Source organism: Drosophila bipectinata, chromosome XL, assembly GCF_030179905.1.
Source record: "Drosophila bipectinata strain 14024-0381.07 chromosome XL, DbipHiC1v2, whole genome shotgun sequence".
Classification (NCBI taxonomy): domain Eukaryota; kingdom Metazoa; phylum Arthropoda; class Insecta; order Diptera; family Drosophilidae; genus Drosophila; species Drosophila bipectinata.
In genome coordinates, this window is record NC_091734.1 from 4,934,208 (window position 1) to 4,956,092 (window position 21,885).

The 21,885-nt window shown below is 43.4% G+C and overlaps 5 protein-coding genes and 1 long non-coding RNA gene across 7 annotated transcripts in view; all 6 read left to right on the forward strand.

Moving 5' to 3' along the window:
- Positions 1–179: 179 nt before the first annotated feature.
- Positions 180–854, forward strand: Rpp21 (ribonuclease P protein subunit Rpp21). The gene is made up of 2 exons (XM_017248682.3): positions 180–432; positions 497–854. Exons 1-2 carry the CDS (start codon positions 266–268, stop codon positions 852–854), a joined length of 525 nt encoding a protein of 174 aa, XP_017104171.2. The 5' UTR covers positions 180–265.
- A 73-nt stretch (positions 855–927) lies between these two features.
- On the forward strand, positions 928–2,424 carry LOC108130282 (gamma-butyrobetaine dioxygenase). Its single transcript, XM_017248671.3, has 2 exons — positions 928–1,517; positions 1,761–2,424. Exons 1-2 carry the CDS (start codon positions 928–930, stop codon positions 2,392–2,394), a joined length of 1,224 nt encoding a protein of 407 aa, XP_017104160.2. The 3' UTR covers positions 2,395–2,424.
- A 185-nt stretch (positions 2,425–2,609) lies between these two features.
- Positions 2,610–8,783, forward strand: su(w[a]) (suppressor of white-apricot). 2 transcript variants are annotated; one of them, XM_017248765.3, is made up of 8 exons: positions 2,610–3,361; positions 5,154–5,326; positions 5,977–6,182; positions 6,238–6,939; positions 6,996–7,314; positions 7,374–7,604; positions 7,658–7,786; positions 7,838–8,783. In XM_017248765.3, the coding sequence occupies exons 1-8, from the start codon at positions 3,042–3,044 to the stop codon at positions 8,650–8,652; spliced, it is 2,895 nt and encodes a 964-aa protein (XP_017104254.2). In that variant the 5' UTR covers positions 2,610–3,041; the 3' UTR covers positions 8,653–8,783. The 2 variants fall into 2 exon arrangements, with proteins under 2 accessions (XP_017104254.2, XP_070132911.1); XM_070276810.1 differs by lacking the exon at positions 5,154–5,326 and having other exon boundaries at positions 2,611–2,864.
- A 325-nt stretch (positions 8,784–9,108) lies between these two features.
- LOC108130312 (chymotrypsin inhibitor) lies at positions 9,109–9,540 on the forward strand. Its single transcript, XM_017248704.3, has 2 exons — positions 9,109–9,194; positions 9,266–9,540. Exons 1-2 carry the CDS (start codon positions 9,116–9,118, stop codon positions 9,475–9,477), a joined length of 291 nt encoding a protein of 96 aa, XP_017104193.2. The 5' UTR covers positions 9,109–9,115; the 3' UTR covers positions 9,478–9,540.
- A 1,317-nt stretch (positions 9,541–10,857) lies between these two features.
- LOC138925887 (uncharacterized) overlaps positions 10,858–21,885 on the forward strand; it is a 32,380-nt gene continuing 21,352 nt past the window's right edge. Inside the window, exon 1 of the long non-coding RNA XR_011442115.1 lies at positions 10,858–11,253. This is a non-coding gene — a long non-coding RNA (uncharacterized lncRNA). The remainder of the gene's footprint in view (positions 11,254–21,885) is intronic.
- LOC108130271 (27 kDa hemolymph protein) lies at positions 18,613–19,736 on the forward strand. Its single transcript, XM_017248660.3, has one exon. The coding sequence runs from the start codon at positions 18,641–18,643 to the stop codon at positions 19,598–19,600; it is 960 nt and encodes a 319-aa protein (XP_017104149.1). The 5' UTR covers positions 18,613–18,640; the 3' UTR covers positions 19,601–19,736.

A 21,885-nucleotide genomic window follows, 5' to 3' on the forward strand; every position in this document is an offset into this window, starting at 1 on the left:
AGCTGTCATTCACCTGGAAGTAGCTCCAAGTGCTTATTTTTTAATTTTTTTAACAAATCAATCCTAATTTTTAATAATTAAACTAAAAAAATTAAAAACTAAAACCCTCTTAGAAGAAGAAGCTAAAAAACAAGACTTGAAATCTTTGGCTTTCATTTCGTAATCCTAGTCTGGTCACACTGCCAGCCCGCACATGTGTTTTCAAAAAAAATAAACCCAGAAATCCAATAAAAAAATATATTTCGAGGAACTCCCATCACCCACAATGACCAAGGACATCAAGAGGAAGCTACTGGCCCAGCAACAGGTCTTCTCCCGGATGAACTTCCTCTTCCAGGCGGCACACCTGATGGCCGACCAGCAACAACCCAAACTGGCGGCTTACTACGGCAAACTATGCCGGAATGTGGGCACCAAGGCCGTCATGCGCATGTAAGTTGGCTGGTTGGATCCAAGGAGCAGTCATCCTTCAACGTACACCCTTCCTCCCATGCAGGGCACCCGCCGTGAAGCGCCAGCTGTGCCGACGCTGCTCCCAGCCCTTGATTCCCGGCGTGAATACCGAGCTCCAGGTGGAGAAGGAGCCGGAGCAGAAGCCGAAGCCCAAGAAGAAGCGTAATCGTCGCCTGAAGAAGACGAAACCCAAGCAGGAAAAGCTAGAGGAGCCTATACCCCCACTGGAATCTCCACCAGAAATTCCCGCCGAGATTGAACGCCTCTCCCTCTTCCTGGAGTGCTCGCTCTGCAAAAGTCGACGCACCTTTGTGCCCACAGAGAACCAAAGAGAGTGCTGGCTGGAGCAGCCGGAGGCCGTCGCCTCAGAGTACTCTTTGCTGGAAGAGAACGACCTGTGATAAGCTTATCGCGGCAGGGAGGAGATACATTCTCTCAGAAACCCTCTCGGTTGGGCAGGCAGTTGAACCCGGAATGCTGAGCTGTAGAAACCTAATTGGACGGCTGCTCCTGGGCCGGCCGGCGAGCACAGTGGCTCGTTCATTGGCGCCCGGCTACGTGGAGATTCGCGAGGAGAACGGAGGCCCCCACGTCCTCAAGTATCCACAGATCTGGTTGCGGGACAACTGTCAGTGTCCCGATTGCTTCCACGCCGCGACCAGAGCCCGGAAGAGTCACTGGGAGCGAGGACCTTTCAACATTGAAGTCTCCAAGCTGCACTACAATCGGGAGCAGCAAAAACTGGAGGTGACATGGCAGGATGAGCACAAGAGCAGCTACGACATAGCCTGGCTGAGGGAGCGGGACTTTGGGGAGGCGGCCAGGAGGCGCTACTTGAACGAGGTCTATAAGCCGCCGCCGCAGCTTTGGGGCAAGACCGACTTCCCGGCGATGCGCAGGGAGTTCGACTACCAGGATGTGCTGCAGCAGGACAAGGTGCTCCGGGCCTGGCTGGAGGCACTGGCCGTGCAGGGATTTGCCATCCTGAAGGAGGCGCCCGATGACATCAATGTGGCCAGGAAGCTGGCCGAAAGGATTGGCTACATCAAGCGCACCACATACGGGTAATGGTTTCTTTTTTATTTTTTCTCCTGGGGGAGATTCGTAGCTCCGATAGCTCCTCTAATCTTAAAGACATAACCATTCCCTCGAGTGGCCATTATCTGGGAATCAAGTAGCGCCATTATCGCTGTCGGGCGATAGATTGTGGCGATTGCTTGTCACCCAGCAGGTGTTTCGGGTGGTTCCGATATAGATATGGATAATATAGAGATATAGCCCCTGATAACTGAGATTCTATCCCTCAGGGATGTGTTCGAGGTCAAGTCCAAGCCCAATGCCGGCAACTATGCCTACCTGATGACACCCCTGCCCCTGCACACGGACATGCCCTACTACGAGTACAAGGCCGGCATCAACATCCTGCACACTCTGGTCCAATCGGAGTCCAGCGGTGGTGCCAACACCCTTACCGATGGCTTCAATGTGGCCGCTGCCCTCAAGCAACATCATCCCCAGGACTTTGAAGTCCTACGAACGGTGCCCGTAAACTGGTTCGATATCGGACACGATGGCGACGCGGGCAAGCCGTTCCACAGCCTGTGGCGGGCGCCGGTCATCTGTCTGGACGTGGACGGGCAGTACGCCAGGATCAATCAGAATACAACCAAGCGGGACAGTCGGTTTACGGTGCCACTGGATCGGGCAATGGCCTGGTACGAGGCCTACAACAAGTTCCTCTCCCTGGCCCAGTCCGAGGCGGTGGAGTTCAAGACCCAAGCGGGCGATGTGTTTGTCTTCAACAACCTGAGGATGCTGCACGGCCGGACGGCCTACGAGGATGCCCCGGGCAACAAGCGCCATCTGGTGGGGGCCTATGTGGACTGGGACATTATCTATTCGAGGCTGCGAACTCTCAAGTTTCCCAATGCCAAAGATTGAGATTATAGACTATTATGGAGTGTGAAATAATTATATATTAATTAAGAATAAAAAGACAGTATCTATTGGATATAATAGATAAAAAAAAAATGCTATATCTTTGATATGTGATCCAAGTAAGCCTTCATTTTTATGCCAAAAAAATAAAATATTTATTAAAAAGTATTATTATTAAAATATTGATTATAAAAGTATTATATTTGAAAAGTTCCGTTAAACTAACTGCTAGAATCAAGATATATAATATAGATTCTATATATAGCTTGAAATAAGCCAGATTGGCATCACCGAAACCCACCCCTGCCAACGTGAATGGTGGAATACTGCGTTTGGAAGAGGAAGCACTCACACAGTCTGGTCACTCTGCCACGAAGGCATATTTCGCATACAAATAGAATCCAGGAATCTACAAATTCTACTTAAAATGACGAGTTCTAGGACAACCAAGTCCTAGTCCGTCTTCGGAGATAGTGAGTGAGGCTCCGTCAGTGCCCTAGCACTAGAGTGAGATAGACACACATAAAGAGAAAGAGAGAGAGAGAGCGGGAAAGAGAGGGGAGCCAAAAGGAGCATCACATCGTGATTGAATTGCCAGGACATCCTGGTCCTTCAGTTTCCAACTCCCGGCCCCCAAAAGTACCATCATCATGATGCCCTACAATGTACGAAATGCCGGAGGTGGCTCTGTGGGCGGAATTCTACGCAAAACAGGCACATCCTTGGTATCCTCGTCCACGTCCTCGATGGGACACGGCGGCAGCATCATCAACTGTAATAGTAATGGAAGTGGAGCAACTGGTGGATCTGGAGCTGGCTATAGTCACGATAGCAACCGACAACCGCCGTTGGAGCTGCTCGTCTTTGGATATGCCTGCAAGATATTTCGGGACGATGAGAAGGCGCGCGAAATGGACCACGGCCGGCAGCTGATCCCCTGGATGGGCGATGTAAATCTCAAGATAGACAGGTTAATAATTGGGGCTGGCCCGAGCATTAATTATACGATAATCAGTACGCCACAAAAACCACCATCACAACCATTCCACCATATCCACCCAACCATCCAACCATGTCCACACCGAATACAGAACATATACATACATATATATCCATACAGTATAGTATCTACACTCGTCCGTTCAAATCATTCAACAAATTGTGTCCTGTAAGGATCCCCCCAACACGACAACACCCACACACCCACAGAAGCACACATTGAGAACTGGAATTGGGGTTCAAGGAGTGGAGTTTTTCAAGAAATATCAAGCATAGGCCTTACCAGAGAGAGATTGTAGAAGATCCGGGTCTTTGTAGATAAGAACGTCTCTATAAAGTCCTATTCATTCGTATATTTGCTAACTATCAGTTATAGGCCTTAACCAGAGAGAGGTCATAGAGCTAGATCTCTATAGATGATATGTTTATCTCTATAAGAAAGCCTCTATAGAATCCTATTATTGTATAGAGGTTAACTACAAGTCACAGGGCTTACTAGAGAGGTTATAGAGCTAGATCTCTATAGATGTTAGATCTCTATAGATGCAAGATCTCTATAGATGTTATATCTCTATTGATCCTAGATCTCTATAAGAAATCTTCTATAAAATCCTATTAATTCTCATATCTGTTGAATTAATTGAGAGTTTTAGGTTTTTAAAATGGAATAACCTATATTTCCTATAATTCTATAATATAATATATATTCTTCTATAATTCTTATGAAGAATAAACAAAGATTCTATAACAATCTTTAAAAGATTTGGAATCTTACTTGTTAAACCTTTAAAAATGATTCAAAATACTTAAAAAATAATAGAATCAATTAATTCTGAAACTCATCCTATGATTGTTTCTAAAAATAATGTTTTTCAAAACAAATTGGAAATGTGAATGTTTTTAAATGTATTTCAACTAAAAACAAGACAAACAAACATAGATATTACATTATCTACAAGATACAACTGAAAATTGAAGAAAATACAAGTTTTAACATAAACCGAAAAGTTCAGACAAGTCGAAACATGTTTTTTCGAGATAACCTTAAAGTTCAAAATTTCAAAAAAGTGTTTTTAAAGTCGCTAAAAATCAAGAAATTATACATAGAAACAAAACCAACATATATACACACACACAAGAAACACACACACAACACACACACCATTGTAATAACAGCTCTTTTCAGTGCTTCTCAAACTGTAATCTCTATCCATAAACAATTTGAAACTGTAATTCTTTGACCATTTTAAATGTAAACCGATTAACTTTTTAGCCACCGGAGCGGTATGTATGAACGATCTCTAGCCTTAAAACCTAATCTAATCTGAACAGTATGCATTATGATGATAATAATATTATATATACATATATATATATATATCTTAATTATAATTATAATTATATGAATATTGTATGAATGCGAGCGAGTGTGTGAAGCAAATGGTTTATTATTTTAATCCTTTTTTTTTAACCATAAAGTGTATAGGAGTCCAAGGATATTCGATACACTACCATTTGCTTCACGCCCCCACCCGCCCGCCGCTCCGCTCGCAAGGCGTGCCGCCCGCCCCCCCAGTTCTTGCCAATCGACTGATAATGCTTCTCTCCGCTCTCTGTTTATATTTCTCTGCTTGCTCTCTTTCGGCTCACACACAACCCAACCAACCACACTGCCACCCGCGATTCTAAATCTCTCGATCCGATCCGATCATCGATCATCGATTACACCCCACTATTGCGTCCAAAAACCATCTAACTACCAGGTATGATGTGAGAGGCGCCCTCTGTGAACTGACGCCACACGAGGCGCCACCTGGTGGCTATGGCAATCGCCTGGAATACCTCAGCGCCGAGGAGCAGCGGGCCGAGCAGCTGTGCGAGGAGGAGCGCTATCTATTCCTCTACAACAACGAGGAGGAGCTGCGTATGCAGCAAGGTGAGTCAGTCCGGATGGGGGCTTTGGGGCTGGGGCTGGGGCCCGCGGGGTTCAGGCTTGTCGATAATACACTTCAGACAGGTTTAGACTTGTTCAATCATGTTTAGACTTGTTCAATCATGTTTAGACTTGTTCCATCATGTTTAGACTTCGTTTTTTAAGTATTTTTTTATTTTTTTGGTATTAAGTTCAAATTTTTTAAAAAATACTTATCGACAATTCCTGAACCCTATTTATTCTTTAATCTTAACCTCAAAAAACTGAAAAATACCGTAAAAATACCACAAAAGTCAATCACAATCAAAAAAAAAAAATCAAGAACTAAAGAAATCAACGTCACACACCCAGAACCTTCCACAGAGTGTCCTTCGGAGCAGGTAAATACCAAAAAACCTCACAAATCCCAGACAGATTTCGAGCTTTATTTCCAGATCTCTTCGTATCGTAGAACGAATCCCGAGCGAGAGGACGAGCCTCTCTTTCTCCGCCTCTCTAGCCATCTCTTTTTCGTGTCAACTAACTATCTCTCTCTGTTTTAGGACATCGACCTTAAGTTTTTTTTTTTTTGATAAAAAATACTAACTTATTTTTTTTGTATTTTTTATGTATTCTGTTCTTTTATTTGGACACTGATTGGCGGGATGCTTCAGAGGAGGATCTGAAACGATTGCAGCAAGAGACCTCCGGTGGAAGCTATAGCCAGGTGGGCTTCCAATACGATGGCCAGTCTGGGGCAGCGGGAGCAGCCGGCTCCTCGACCACTCCAGCCCAGCTCTCGCCCAACTCGGAGGAGAGTGAACAGCCCTTTGTCCTTCCACGCACCCTGATGATGGTTCCTCCACTGGACATGCAATTGGTGCGTCAAGCTATGAATCCTCTAAAGAAATATCTTAAAAGCCATATCCTTGCAGCCAGAGACGATGAAACAGCATGCCATTATTGAGAAGACGGCTCGATTCATCGCCACCCAGGGCGCCCAAATGGAGATCCTGATCAAGGCCAAGCAGGCCAACAATCCCCAGTTCGACTTCCTCACCCAGGGCGGCTACCTGCAGCCCTACTATCGTCACCTGCTGGCGGCCATTAAGGCCGCCAAGTTTGCTCCCGACTCAGAGGCTTCCGGAGATCAGAAGCAACAGGATCAGGATCAAGACTCTGCGGCAGTGGACGGCGGACAAGGCGAGGAGAGTGGCGCGAGGAGGGCGGCCCAAGTGGTCATCACAGTGCCCACCATTAAGTACAAGCCCTCGGCGAATTGTGCCTACACCCAGCTGATCAGCAAGATCAAGGGCGTGCCTCTGCAGGCGGTGCTGCTCGAGGATGAGGGCAGCAATGCCGGCAACTCACAGCACTCCGGAGGCACTGCCTCGCCCACGCTAAGCTGCCGATCCGAGGGCCATAGTCAGGGAGGGGAGTTCACGCCCGTGCTGCTGCAATACAATGGGAGTACGTTTGCCCACGAGGAGGAGACGGTGCAGGAGCAGCCGGAGGCGAATGAGGCACCGCCACAGGTGGAGCTTCTCAAGAACACCAGCGCACTGGCCCTGGCCCAAAACTATAGCTCCGAAAGCGAGGAGGAGGAGGAGGAGCCGGCGCCCAAACCGGAAGAGAAGGTAAGGTAGCTTTGGAGTTTCAAGTGGAATCCCTAATCCCTCCATGTCACCTTTAGAAACCCGAAGTAATCCTCAAGTTCCCCGTTCCCGAGGAAAACCTGCGACATATCATCGACAAGACGGCCACGTACGTGATCAAGAATGGTCGCCAGTTCGAGGAGACGCTGCGCACAAAGAGCGTGGAGCGTTTCAGTTTCCTGGTGCCGGAGAACGAGTTCTACGCCTACTACCTCTACAAAGTCACCGGTGATGTGGACGCCGCCTCCAAGGAGCAGAAGACTCGCAAGGCTGCCGCCGTGGCAGCAGCTCTAATGTCCAAGAAGGGTCTCAAGTTTGGAGGAGCAGCAGCAGCGGCTGGGAATAGTCTGGACAAAGGTTCGTTTTGTGGGGATAGTCTTTGGATTGTTGATTCTATCGCCTCCATATCCTTCCAGGACCTGTTAGCTTCTCCATACGGGCCCGAGATGAACATACTCCGCTGCAACCGACCATGCCTCAGGAGGTCAGCGACGAGGAGGCCAGTTCGGTGGCAGGATCAGAGCAGGTTCGTCCCGGAATGCCCGACAGCGTTCAGCGGGCCATCAAGCAGGTGGAGACGCAGCTCCTGGCCAGAACCGCAAACCAAAAAGCAGGCGCCTCCTCTTCTTCCAACGAACAGCGACAAGGTGAGTGGTCTCGTATAGAATCCTTTTTCAAAATTAATGGAAATATCCTTTAGCTGAAGATCGCGTAAAGGACAAGCTGGCCCAGATAGCCCGGGAGAAGCTGAACGGCATGATATCCCGGGAGAAACAGCTCCAGCTCGAGAGGAAACGAAAGGCTCTGGCATTCCTCAATCAAATCAAAGGTGAGTGTTCCTCCGCATCTATTAGTTGTCCTGGCACTAATCCTCTTTTAGGTGAAGGTGCCATTGCGGCGGCCTCGCTCCCGGGAAGTGCTCCCAATCCTCCTGAAGCTGCGGCGGGTGTTTCCCGCAACGACAGTGACAACGAATCCAACGATTCCGTGCGCTCCATACCCATCACCTACTTCGGACCTGACGACGACGACGATGACGAGGGAGACGCCCCAACCGAGGAGAAGCCCAAGGAGGACAAGGAAAAGGAGAAGACCCACAACGAAGAGGAGGAGGAGGAGGACGAGGAGGATGACGGTGATCTGGAAAAGTACAATCTGCTGAACGATGACAGCACCAATACCTTCACCAGCAAACCCGTGCCGACGATAGCCACTCCTCCGCTTCCACCGCCGCCAGCGACGTCGGTCCTCCTCTCCGACGACGACGACGTCCAGGTGGTGGCCACATCCACAAAATCCTCCGGTTCGCGTTCCTACAAGACCCACCGGCGCAGCAGGAGTCGGTCTAGAAGTCGCACGAGAAGCAGTTCCGCCAGTGTCTCCAGCCGAACCTCCTCCCATCGACGCCGCCAAAGACGCAAGGAAACAAAAGAACCATCTCAGGCATCAGCCTCGTCATCCACCAGGAAATCGGCATCTGTATCGCAGTCCTCTTCCCGCCGCAAGAGTCCCAAGAAGCGACGCCGCAGCCGGAGCAAGTCGCGCAGCAGCCGGACCAGTCGCCGCAGCCGTTCCCGAAGCACAGCCAAGAGCATACGCCGGAGCAGGTCCAGCAGCAAGTCGCACAGCCGGCGGACGCCCAGCAAGAAGAGTCACAAGCGCCACAAGAGACGCCGACGCAGCAGCTCCGCCTGATCTCCATGATCACCACCAGTAGCTTCTCGCTCGCCCATCATTCTCGGCCATCATTGCGTTTTGAAAATTTTAGGTATTTTGTCCATAGACCGTATCCCTCAATAAAGCACCGAGCATATTTTTGTAAACAAGTCAGGTGGTGGTAACCCCCCGCGGAGGTGGGTCTGTTATTGTTTCTGAAACACCTGGTGGGTGGATCCCCTTGAACGATAGCTGGTTCTAGAATTGGAGGGGGTTTTTGGGGTTATTCGACTTGAGAATACCCTGCTTTGTTAGGAGATTTGAGGGGAATATAATAATTTTTAATTTATTGGGGGTATTCTATTTAAAATTAGTGAATAATAACCATTACTGGCAAACCCAATCAAAGGTCTATTATACCCCATCTACTCTCTAATTACTGAGTATAAAAAGCCGTTGTTTGTTAGCTCATCCGATCAGTTTTGATTTCTGAAATTCAAAGATGACACTCCTCCGGAACTCGCTGCTGCTGCTGCTCAGTTGCTTCTTGCTGCTCAAGGTCTCCGCTCAGATACCCATTAGTGAGTGAAATAACTCCCCCCCTCAAACTCCCCTCTAAGGATCCACCGTTAACTAAAGCTTTAACTCACAGCGCCCAGAGAGTGCCCCGAAAATGAGAACTTTCGGCCATGCGGCCCCAGCTGCCAAACGGAGTGTGCTACCCTGGGAGAGCCTTGCCTGATACGGCATATACGCTGCCCGGACGGTTGCTACTGTTTGGATGGTTATGCCCGGGATGCGACCGGCAGGTGTATACCCATTAATAAATGCAAAAAGAGAGGGAGCTATAAGAGACCCTATTGACGCAGCTGAAGTTTTTTTTTTAAACCAAAAAAAATAAAAACAATAAACTTGAATTAAAATTATCACGGCATTGATAAAATATGTTTTTTTATTTTTAATTGTTTTTAGTTAATTGGGGCGACGTGACTTGGGAAAACAATCAAAGCTGGTTTTGATACTCATTTCCAGGGTAGCTTGAGCTGAGCTTTGGAGAGTGAGCGAGGTGCGGGGCTGCTGCGAGAGAGCGAGAGATGGTCCAGATCCACATTTTCTTATCGCTCATTTCAATCAATCGCTGCAATCGGTTAGTGAACTTTGCACACGTTTGATAGTTAATTGTTTTAAGAGATTAAAATTAATTAATCATCAAAGTTAATAGTAAATAGTGTAATAATTAACAAGGTAATGAACATAAGCAGGTGGTGATGCAGGAAAGTGCTAAAGAAAGTGAAAGAAAAAGCGAAAAGTGAAGCTGTGAAATAGGAGAAGAAGAAGAGTCATTTTTTCTTATCTCTGTCTCTATCTTGGAACTTTAAGCAAAAATACTAAAATAGTTAATAAATATTAAATATAATAACTAAAAGTGATTAAAACCAAGATCGGCAATAAGGTAAGTGAACTCTTATCCCCCTCCCCCTCGGAGGCCCTATGAAGTGGGGGAGAAGAAAAAAATGCAAGAAGAAGCACATGCACATGCACATGCACGTTTCTTATCTCTAACTTTGATCGGAGCTTACAGTAACTGCGCATAAATTCTGTTGAATTGCGGCGGCTTAAGAATCTTAATTAGTTTGTTTTAATTTAGAAAAAACCTTTTAATATTATAATGAGATAATTAAAGTGCAATTAAGAAAGTGAATCACAAAAGATAATCGATTAAGTGAAGTGCACAAAAAGGTGAAGATTGCCTGTCCTTTTCATTTTTTTTTTTCGAGTGGATGAGAAAAAAGAGAAAGGTAGAACTAAGTGGAAAGTGGAAAGGAAGCTAAAGGGTGGACTTTATTTAAAGAAAAGTAAAGAAACTTAAAATGCGTAAAAGTTTTACAATTATTATTAAAATTTATACAAAAATTATTTTTAATAATATTAATTTTTAATAAAATTATATATTTTGGTTTTATATTTTAATTATTAAAATTTTTTTTATTTCTAGATTTGCCTTTGACATACCGTTAATTGAATGAAGAGCAATTAGAGCTTAGAGGGTGGACCCTGTTTGCAGAAAAGTCTTGAAGCTTAAAATGCCTAAAAGGTACTTAAAAAATTATCTAAAATTTAAAAATACTCTATAAAATTTGTTAAAATTTTTTTAGTTTTTATATGCATATATTTTCTTCTTCTTAATTTTTTATTAAGAAATGCCGCATTAAGAAATTTATTAAGAAATTTAACTATATTCAATTAAAACAAGGCCACCCTTTAAATTTTGGCCATTAAGGGCAAAGTTTATGAAAGAATGGCATAGGGAGAGGTGGAAAATCAAAAATCCCGTTACCTAAGCCGCGTAACAAGCAGAGAATGTCAATGTAAATGCAAATGCAAATGTTTGCCGTCATCGAGTCGAGGTCGGAGGTCAAGCCGAAAATGTTGGCGGGCGTCCAAAAAACCCCAACGTTAATAAACTCAGTTAGAAGAGGACGGTGACAGTGGCGAGGGGAGGGCAAGGAAAGAGAAGGCTCGATTTACATGAGCAAACAGAGGTGGAGAGCAGAGCAGCGAGTGTGGCTGCAGTGGGCTCCTCTCGCCAAGTCCCGTTATACCGGATGCCATCTGAAAGTAGTGGAAGGAGTAAGCGAGGTGAGTACCCAGCACAAAAATCATAGCATACTTTTAAGCGGGAGGTTCTTAGTTCTTGTTTTGGGTTTTTTGTTTAGCTTATAGTTTTAAGATATGATTTATTTATTTAGTATATATACTAATATAGTATTTTAAACTAACCTAACATACCCTGGCTGTCGTAGGAAGAGGATTTGCAATGCAAACACGTGTGGGTATATGTTTGCTTCTCTTCTCTCCTCTCTCCTCTCTCCCAGTCTCATTTGTTTGTCAAAGGAGCTGCGTTGAGAAATATTCCTCAAAATCATTGAATCTCGCAAAAAAAAAAAAAGTTAAGGCCGAATCGGGCAGAGGTATGCCCTCCCTCCTATATGTATGTGCGAAGGTGCGGAAATTCAAACGGAATCAAAGTGAAAAGTTGAGCAAAAAAAAAAAAAAATCATCGACACACATGTGGCATGGTCCTGTGGCAGGATATCAGCACACGACTGTCAGTCAATCTTTTGAGCGGAGGGGTGCGTGCAAAAAGAGTTGGAAGAACCCAAGAACTCGGAGAAATGCAAACAAACAAACAAACAAAAAGCAAAACAAACACAAAAAAGGGGGAAAAAATGAAAGAAAGAAAGCAAACAAAGAAGGAAGAAATAATTTGACTTTATCTAAGCGCCAGTCAACCAATTCGCATTAACAATAAAAAAAAAAGAAAACGAAAATAATATATCCTACTTGCAACAAAAGGCCAAAAAGGATACAACATCGACAGGCAGAGAGTCCTCTATGATTTATGTTCCAGTCCCTGACCCCTGACCCCTTCAAGTCTGATTTATTTCAACCTTTCTCCGGTTACTTTCCATTATATAGCTTTATGTTTTAACTTTAAACTAAATACTACATTTTAAACTATTTTCTGGTTTTTTTGGAGTGTCACGCACATTCATCAGAGGGTTTCCCCGCCTCTGACCCCTCCTGGCCATTGGATATCTGGCCCTAAATGACATTATGTTCTGTTTTGTTGGTAACTGCGGCTGGCAAAAGTTTTGTTTGCGGTCGGTTTTAGTTATTGCATTTCTTTCGTCATTGTTTTGTTTGCTGGCCGGCCTCCTGCGGAGTCATTTCCGAAAAGTGAAAAGTGCCGAACGGCAAGCGGAAGGGTTTTCCAGGGGGCTGGGTGGGGGGTTGGGCCAAGAGACCTCCATCCACAAGTTGGGTGATTCGTTGCCGATAAACTGAAAACTCGCTGCATTTCTCATTTGTGTTTTTGCGGTTTGCACTCGATTTAATTGTGCTTCTGGCAGATGAACAGCCAGAGCTCCGGGGGTTAGAGTTGGGGTTGGAGTTGGGGCGACAAGGGGTTAACGGACTTGACCCAAGTGCCTCACAGAAAAATCATACTCACATTCCTCATTCACAAATTCCACTCAAAGAGCTCCTCTTAAAGTGTTTCTGAACTTTAAAGCTGTTCCAAAGCGTCTCGTTTGGGTTTAAAATTTTCTAGGGGCCAACGGTGCGTATACGTAATATTTTGGTAAAATGGCTATATCTTGAGCAATTCTTATTAAATTCTTAAAGAGGAGTACCTCAAACGATTTGTGGGAAGATTCTCCACCATTCTGTATCAAAATCCGAGAATAAAATATTTTTTCGAATTTTTTCAAATTTTTCCGATTTTTCCGACCCCTTTGGAAATCCTGAATTTCCCTATGAGGCCCCTATCCATACCCATATCTCGGCCAATTCTCAACCGATTCTAGAAAGGAGTACCTCAATCGATTTGTGGAAGGATTCTCCACCATTCTGCATCAAAATCCGAGAATAAAATATTTTTTCGAATTGTTTCAAATTTTTCCGATGGAACCCCTTTGAAAATCGCGAATTTCCCTATGAGGCCCCTATCCATACCCATATCTCGGCCAATTCTCATCCGATCCTTGAAAGGAGTACCTCAATCGATTTGTGGAAGGATTCTCCACCATTCTGCATCAAAATCCGAGAATAAAATATTTTTTCGAATTGTTTCAAATTTTTCCGATGGAACCCCTTTCAAAATCCCGAATTTCCCTATGAGGCCCCTATCCATACCCATATCTCGGCCAATTCTCATCCGATTCCAGAAAGAAGTACCTCAATCGATTTGTGGAAGGATTCTCCACCATTCTGCATCAAAATCCGAGAGTAAAATATTTTTTCGAATTTTTTCAAATTTTTCCGATGGAACCCCTTTGAAAATTCCGGATATCCCTATAGGGCCCCTACCCATACCCATATCTCGGCCAATTCTGATCCGATTCTAGAAAGGAGTACCTCAAACGATTTGTGGAAGGATTCTCCACCATTCTGCATCAAAATCCGAGAATAAAATATTTTTTCGAATTTTTTCAAATTTTTCCGATGGAACCCCTTTGAAAATCGCGGATATCCCCATAGGGCCCCTACCCATACCCATATCTCGGCCAATTCTCACCCGATTTCCAAGAGAAACACCTCAAATAATTAGTGGAAGGGTTTCTGGCCATTCTGCACTAGAATCTGAGCAGTATTCGGATGGAATCCTTGGAAAGGACGATATCCTTTGCCACAGAGAGAGAGTGGTAAGGTCCTAATAGAGTTGGAAATCGGCTTGAAATCCCAAGTATTTGCTTGCAAAAGTTCATTTCTATATTTGTTTGAAGCTGGGGAGCCTGCTCATTACTGGAGGGAGGGGCTTTAGAGCTTTGGAATCCCTCGGCTGGCACAAAAGGTCAAAGGGCTGGCCCACATGCGGACCACATGGGTGGAGGAGGCGAGGCGAGCCGAAGACTATCATGGAGACCTATTCCTTCCGACTGTTTGCCTTGCAATGCATCTGCCACCTGCACGGCTATCAGTGTCCTTGTTTGTGTTTGTATCTCCACCTCCTTTTGTGCAAGTATGGGTGTGTATCTTTGTATCTCTATCTGTGAGTCCTGGTATCTGTGAGATGTGCTGCGCTTGCAACGCTTGATTATGAAATGAATTATTTGCATTAAAGCGAGCAAACACACTGGTGGCATATATATTCAAATATGGAGCATGTGGCATGTGGCATGTGGCATGGGGCATGTGTGCATAACAATAATATCTTCATTAGTAGTAACCTCATCATCATGTTGAGCTTCACTAATTATCATTAACTAAGCGCATCACACACACACACTGATACACACACACACTGACAAAAGCCTCAAAAGCGGAAACGGAAACGCTGGAAAAGCAATTGGCAAATGGCCTCCGCTTGATCCTGCTTTTCCTTTCCTGCCCCCATAACCCTTTGGTGGCCCTTGTCTTTATTGGCAGCTGCAATTAGATGGGTGCCAACATCCGCCCCAAAGCCACGCCCCCTGTTGACCTCCCCTACTGACCCACAAGTGTCCTTGGCCAGGGGTGTGAGGTTTCTAGTTGGGGTTTTTCAATGATTTTTATTGGTTGTTTTTTTATTCTTAAGCTTTTAATTATTAAATATTTTATTTAAAATTATATAATTTATATAATTTTTAAATTAATATTTAATTTTTTTAAGAATTTCTTAAGCACTTGAAGCTCTTTCCACCTTGAGATAAATGCTTCTGACTAATTGCAGCCAACTAATGCAGCCACTCCCCTTTCGGGGGGGTGGGGGAGTGTAGTTTACTTGCAACATGCCACGCCCCCCCTCCATCTAACCAAACGGGCAGCAATTAATGATGCTCACTTTGTTTTGTGTTGAAAATCCTTGCTATTTCAATTTTCTTACCAGATCTCAGCCCCCCCTTCGAGTTGTTGGCTAAATATTTTGGAATTATTCTTGCACCAAAATGTTGCATTGGCTGTGCGGCACCCTGTGCTTGCCACAAGCCCCCCTGCAAAGTTGTTTATTGCACTTGCAACTTCCGCAACAAACGAAGATAAATTGTTACTTTCTTCTTGCCAGGCACGTCTTGGTTTTATTTTCTTTTTTTCATCTAGTGGGTGTTTTAACGCTCGAGTACCATGTACCCTGTAGAGGGGGGGTATAGGGGCCTATAAAGGAGAAGATTTTTTTAAGTGAAGTTTTCTTTATAATTTAAAAGGTTTTTTTGTGATAATTTTATTATATTTTATCTAGTTTATTCCTTAATTGAGGGATTTATAGTCTCTTTATTATAGAGTCTATTAAGAGTCTATATATAGTCTATAAGGAAAGGTGTCTTCCAAAATAAAGTCTTCTTTATAATTTATAGATATTTCTTCAGTTAGTTATCATATATTTGGTTCTGTTTATTTTTATATTGGGGCATTATGGGGATCATAGACCTATAAAAAGGTCTATAAAGAGCAGGGCTTATAAGAGGTCTATTGAGGATAGTGGTTCCATTTTAAGATCTTCTATTTAACTTAAAAGTTTTTTTAGAGAAAAGATTTTATTATATTTTGCCTTGGATATTGTTTCTTAGGGAACGATATAATACTATTGACTCTATAGCTTCTTTAAAGAAAAATGGTTTCATTTTGAGGTCTATATCTATATCATTTATAGGAAATTGTATTTATTAAAAATTCTTTATATCATATTTCTGAGTTCTGATCTGGAAAGCAAAGGAATTTTGCTTAAATATGTTTCATTTCTTATAAGTTTTAGCTTGACATGGTATTTAAAAAAGTTTCAGAAATTGTAGAATTCTTATAGAGCTTGTAAAATGATTTATATAGAATTTTTATAGAACTCTTCAAGGATATTTCTTAAATTTAAAAAGAATTCTAAAATAATTTCTGATAGGACTCTTATAGAATACTTGTCGGTTTTTATCTATCAATATCTATTGTCCTATATAGACCTCTTTTAGAATTTTTAAGAATAGTTCATGTAGGATTTGGATAAAAAAAAACCTACTTAAAATTTAATACTTACTTATATACATATAGTATATACTAAAAATACTTCTTATACTTATCTTATAGAATTATTTTAGTATTTTTTTTTTAGATTCTTCATAGAAATCTTATTTTATTCGCTTTTTTCTTTCTTTCTTAGAGAACTATTTTTTGTATATGATAGATCTTTGATAATTAATGTTGAACTTCGAGAAAATTTAAAAAATTTTGAATAGAATTCTACTAGATTGTTTTTAAAGATTCTTATAGAAATCTTAGGGAGCTCTTAAAGAACTTTTATAGAACTCTAGAGGTTACATATAGAGTGTATAATATAGACTCTTATAGAGTTTATAATAAATGATTAATGATTATAAAGTTCTTATAGAATTTTTAAAAAAAATTCTTATATAACTTGCATAGCATTTTCAAACAAATTCGTTTAAAATATTTATAGAATTTGAATAGAATTTGAATAGAATTTGGATAGAATTCTAATAGATTGTTTTTTAAGATTCTTATAGAAGATTCTCCCTAAGAAGGGAGCTCTTAAAGAACTTTTATAGAACTGTAGAGGTTATGAATAGAGTTTATTATATAGACTCTTTATGAGTTTATTATAAAAGAACAATTACTATAAAGTTCTTATAGCATTTTTTTAAGAATTCTTATATAACTTGTAAAGCATTTTCAAACAAATTCGTTTAAAATATTTATAGAAATTGAATAGAATTTGAATAGAATTCCGATTTGAATAGAAACCCATTTTGACGATTGGCTGTCGGGATCGAGCATCAGGTATGTCCGATAAGGCTTATCGCTTTTTAGAGAGTGTGTCATGGGGTTATCTCTCTTTCTCTCTATCCCACTTGTTCTCTTCCAATCTCGTGTTCTCCCCCATTATAGATCCTAAATCCCCTCCCCACTCCCCGCCCCCCTCTATAAAGAGTATGATGATAGCATTATCTTGACTTTTACCAGAAAATCCATTAAATCCAAAGCTATTATGGTAGTATCATACAGTAGCTTATCAACATGGACAGGTATACATATAGTTATAGCCCCTATTTGGGCCAGACCGGGCTCTGGATTTTGATTAAAAATTAATGGCCTATTTGGGTGGAGGGCAGAGGTCTAGCATGATGGTATTGTTGGAATTAAATGCGAATAATATATAGTAAGTACTTGAAAAATAATCATTAAAGCGGGCGTTTAAATGTTTAATGAAATTAAACTGTCGCTCTTAGAATCTGTTGAACAGATTAAAAAAGGTCAAGAGGTCGCAAAAACACAAAAATAAAATCTCTAGTATTATTGTTCTACTTAAGTGCACTTTGAAAAAAAAAAGTATGTTTTTGTAGTTATGATGATAGTGGTTGTGGGTGGGTGATGGGGGAAATTGAATCTTTATCAGAGGGAGAGATGTGTTTGTTCGGGTGTCCGTATGTCCGCTTGTCCGCGACTTTGTCTGGTATATTATTCGTTTGTTTAACCTTATTTGGTATTTTTGGTTTGTTTTATAATAATAAATTTAAAAAAATTATTATGTCTATTATGATTTATGTCTTCATTTGTCGGCTTGTCCGTTTGTCCGCTTTCTTGTCCGTTTTTCTTATTTTTTGTCCTTTGTCCGCTTTCTTTTCAATTTTTCTGCTTCTTTGTCCGTCTGTCCGCTATTTTGTCCGCATTTTTATATTTTTGTTTAGAACTTTTTAGTATTTTTCGATCATTATTTAAATAATTTCTTCTAAAGAAAATATATATACTCTTTCAATGAATTATCTCTTTCTATATTTGTCCACTTGTCCGCTTCTTTGTCCGTTTGTCCGCTATGGTGTCCGCTTGTCCGCTTTCTTGTCCGTTTGTTTAACCTTATTTTGTATTTTTGGTTTATTAAATAAATAATTTAAGCAAATAATTAAAGATTTCTGTCTTTATTTGCCAGCCTGTCCGCTTGTCCGCTTCTTTGTCCGCTACTTTGTCTGCTTGTTTAGTATTATTTAGTATTTTTGGCTTATTAAATACACACTTTCCTCTAAAAATAATATATATTTAGTTATATTATTGTATTTAAAATTCAATATCTCTATTTTGTCCGCTACTTTCTCCATTTCTGTGGTATTATTTAGTATTTTAAGCTTTTAAATCAATAATTTATTCTTAAAAATAAATATAATCCCTATCCCTGAAAGATTTCTGCCTTCTCTGCCTTCTCTGCCCTTCTGTTGCCTTTTATTTCCTATTTCTGGGCTGGGCTTCCATGTGTCCCCCCCCCCCCCTAAGTAGAAGAAGTAGTACCCTTTTTCTGCGAGTACTCCAGCTGGCCAGTAAAACGAGCAATGTTTGCTGCCTTAATGGGCTCTGCTCCGCTCCGCTCTGCTCTACCCTGCTCTGCTATGGCTGGGTGATTACCCTCGTGGCCAGTGTCTGGTAGCCGGTTTAATCAGAAACTGACCCCTCTGCTGCTGCTGCTGGTGCTGTTGGCATTCGAGATAAGGGAAGTGCCTCCACTGGTGTTGTGCTCGGCTGTTGGGCTACGATTTTCTTGCCAGTCAACGCGAGAATGTCGAGCTGGACGATACGGTTGGTGTGCGCGCTCCTGGCGATCCTGGCCAGCGCCGTCCTGGCAGTGGACCTTGACGGCCTCGACCCGTCGCTGCTGAAGAACGTGGACGTGGACAAGCTGAAGGAGAGCTATCTGCCGGAGGGGTTGCGCAACGCCAGCATCACGCTGCAGGATTTGCAGGAGCTGTTGCGCTCCAAGTGCGAAAAGGCCAATCCCGGCAAGGAGGTGGACGCCTCGGTGCTGAGCGGCAACATTGAGACGGCGGCCACCAAGCTGGGCGAGTGCCTGGCCGGACTGGCCAACTTCACGGCCATCCAGCAGGAGATCGAGGAGGCCAGTCCCAAGGGCGACCTGGACATCGTGTTCGAGAAGTACTGCAAGCGCATGCCCCAGGCCAAGGCCTGCATCAACGACTTCAACGAGGCCCTCATCCCCTGTCTGACCCGCGAGGAGAAGAGCCACAACGCCATGATGCGTCGCATCACCGACAAGCTCCTCGACTTTGTCTGCTTCAAGGACGGCGACCAGATCGCCCTCTTCATCGCCGAGCAGGGACCCGAGTGCCTGCACCAGAGCCGCGACGGGATCGGCAGATGCCTCAACTCCACCTTCGGCGGATATCTGCCCAAGGAGCTCAGCCAGAACTGGACCTCCGGCTCCGATCTGCCCAACTTTGTGCTGGGCCCTAGCCAGTGCCTGGACCTATACGAGTTTGAGACCTGCACCGTGAAGCTGCTGGAACGCTGCGAGAACATCACCCCCAGCAACCTGGTGGAGTCCCTGTTCCGGTATGTGAGGCGCGAGTCCTCCTGCCAGTCCTCCATCGATAAGGCGCGTCGCAGCCGGGCTCTGCCCCGCGAGGCCGAGACTCAGCAGCCGGGCAAGGGCAGTGCCGGAACTCTCACCTTTGGCCTGGGAAGCCTCCTGACTTCCCTCCTCCTGGCCAGGCTTCTCTAATTGCATCGCCGATGGCTTCCGTTTCTATAATATTTTTTTTTTTTTACACTTTTTTTTTTAATAATTATGTTTAATAAACTTTGCAAAGTCGGAAGCGGTCTGTCCGGCGGCTGGCCGGCGTAAGCAGCTTAATGGATTCTTTTTTTTTTTTTCTGGTTGGCTCGTTATCTCCGGAAAGGGGGGGGCAGCAAGGGGGCAGCAAGGGGGCACCAAGGGGGCACCAAGTGTTAAGCTGCATAAACACAAGCCTGAAATATGAGCGCGGTGGCTTGGGGCACTGAGCGAAATCGGGGCTAATAGAAGGTGGTGTTGGATCAACTAAGTGCCGGGCATTTCTCTCAGTGCTGTGGCGCCATATTGTGGCAGCTTATCTGTCAGGAGCAGCCATGTGGGTGGGGAAGGGCAACCAAATCCGAATCAAAAACTGGACACCACAGATACCAGGCCAAAAGGGTGAAGAAAGGACTACGACTATTTAATAATATTTTTGGTTGCAAGTCTTGGAAGGACTCGCTCTCTCTCTCTCTCTTCCATGGCCAATAAATTCCAAGGACAGTAAAAAATGGCAACCGCAACTGTCATCATTTCACAGACGAGTGCAGCCTAAGCCCGGGGACTCCAAGGGTGTCCTTGGGAGTGGGCCATTTTGGATGGCAGACGAACCGTGAAATGAATTGGACGGGCTCTTAGTTATCCTTGATACAGAGCCAGGAACAAGGATGTGGGTAGGGAAACCAGAAACGAAAAGCCAATCAATAAGCTTTGAAACAAGGCTGCCACTTAACCAGTTTTTGGCCTTGTTGCTGGAAGTTGGTCTTAATGGCCAACAAGTCATAAATGTTGCAAACTTAATTAGGACTGCAGTTAGGACTCTTAAGAAGGACTCTACTCCTCCTCTTGATCCTTCTTCTCCTCCCGCTTTGTGGCACTCTATTATTGATGTGAAAAATGCGGAAAATGAATGCGTTTCCGGTACTTTTCGCGAGTTGGCAGCTAAATTGCAGCTCCCATGAATCATTCTTGGACTTGCGAGTTGGTCTTGGACTACCATAGGACTTTTCCTGCCACATTGCCACATTGCCGCCCAAAAGTTGCCATTCGAATTCAACCAAAAAGAACCAGACAAAGTTTGTACGTGCCACGCGAGCCACGAGAGGTAGCAGGGGCAGGACTTCCTTGGAGGACGAAACTTGGCTTGGAAATAATAGCACGTCATTGGCCATAGGGGGGGGCGGAGGGGTCACAGGAAAGGAAAACAAAAGAAAAACGACTCCCTGACAGTTAAATTAGTTAAAGATTTTATTTTAAAAAAAATATTTAAAAAAAAAGGTGGGTTTATATTTTTAGAAACCTTTTTAGTTTGAAAAATGATGCAATTTAAATGGCTTCCCTCATCTGCAACTTGTGGCAAGAAATTTGAAATTCAAAAGTAAAAAAAAAAGGACAACGACAAGAGGGGCATGCCACTGCCACTGCCACCGCCACCGCTACTGCCACCTTGCCACTTTGTCAAATTTAATTAAATATTTCAATTTTGGAACCGAAAAGCTGCCACAGCCATTCCCTGCCACAACTATCTCTAATTGTGCACGCATATTGCAACGACACCTGAGGGAGGGGGAGGGGGTATAGAGGGCTTCCACCTGAGGCGTCTCCTGCTCCAACGCTCCAACGCTCATTTGCAAATGTTTGTCTAAAGGGGAGGGCGGGGGGTGGTAGGGTGGCAGGGCGGTGTGAAAAGCGCGACGGCACGAAAGGAGCGTCCTTGTTCCCAGGGGGGGGGCGAGAGAGAGAGAGGGGGAGGGTAGACAGGGCCACCCTTGGGGAAATCGCAGCAAATGTAGCAGCCAACTGAAAGGGGGGTCTCCTATTTTCCTTTTTTTTATAAATCATCGGTGGGAGATTAAAAGTCAGGGGCGGGGATTTAAAAGGGGGGGTCTCTGGTACCTATTGGTTGCTAATGGAAGCGCCGATTAATCCCCACAAGTAGTTTCAGAATAAATACGAAAACAGAAATCAATTTAGAAGAAAATCATTAGACATTCAGGATTAGCAGAGAGAAAAAAAATTATAGTTACTAGTTATAGTTTTAATTTTTAACTAAAGAAATTAATTTATATGTTTTAAGTATTTAGGGATTTAAAAAGGTTTCGGTTTCAAGTTCTAAATATTATATATCTAATATCTTACTCTTAATATCTAATCTCTAATCTTACTATCTTAATATCTTAATAATATCTTACAATTTCTTAGATCTTTTGTCTTTAAACATTTTTTAAAACAGT

What these genes read in the sequence shown, in the direction of transcription:
- LOC108130312 (XM_017248704.3), top strand. Translation starts at nt 9,116, where the DNA reads ATGACACTCCTCCGGAACTCGCTGCTGCTGCTGCTCAGTTGCTTCTTG. An exon ending in CTCCGCTCAGATACCCATTA is followed by an intron (nt 9,195 to 9,265) that starts GTGAGTGAAATA and finishes TTTAACTCACAG; the next exon opens with CGCCCAGAGAGTGCCCCGAA.
- LOC108130271 (XM_017248660.3), top strand. Translation starts at nt 18,641, where the DNA reads ATGTCGAGCTGGACGATACGGTTGGTGTGCGCGCTCCTGGCGATCCTG.
- Rpp21 (XM_017248682.3), top strand. Translation starts at nt 266, where the DNA reads ATGACCAAGGACATCAAGAGGAAGCTACTGGCCCAGCAACAGGTCTTC. An exon ending in ACCAAGGCCGTCATGCGCAT is followed by an intron (nt 433 to 496) that starts GTAAGTTGGCTG and finishes CCTCCCATGCAG; the next exon opens with GGCACCCGCCGTGAAGCGCC.
- LOC108130282 (XM_017248671.3), top strand. Translation starts at nt 928, where the DNA reads ATGCTGAGCTGTAGAAACCTAATTGGACGGCTGCTCCTGGGCCGGCCG. An exon ending in ATCAAGCGCACCACATACGG is followed by an intron (nt 1,518 to 1,760) that starts GTAATGGTTTCT and finishes TCTATCCCTCAG; the next exon opens with GGATGTGTTCGAGGTCAAGT.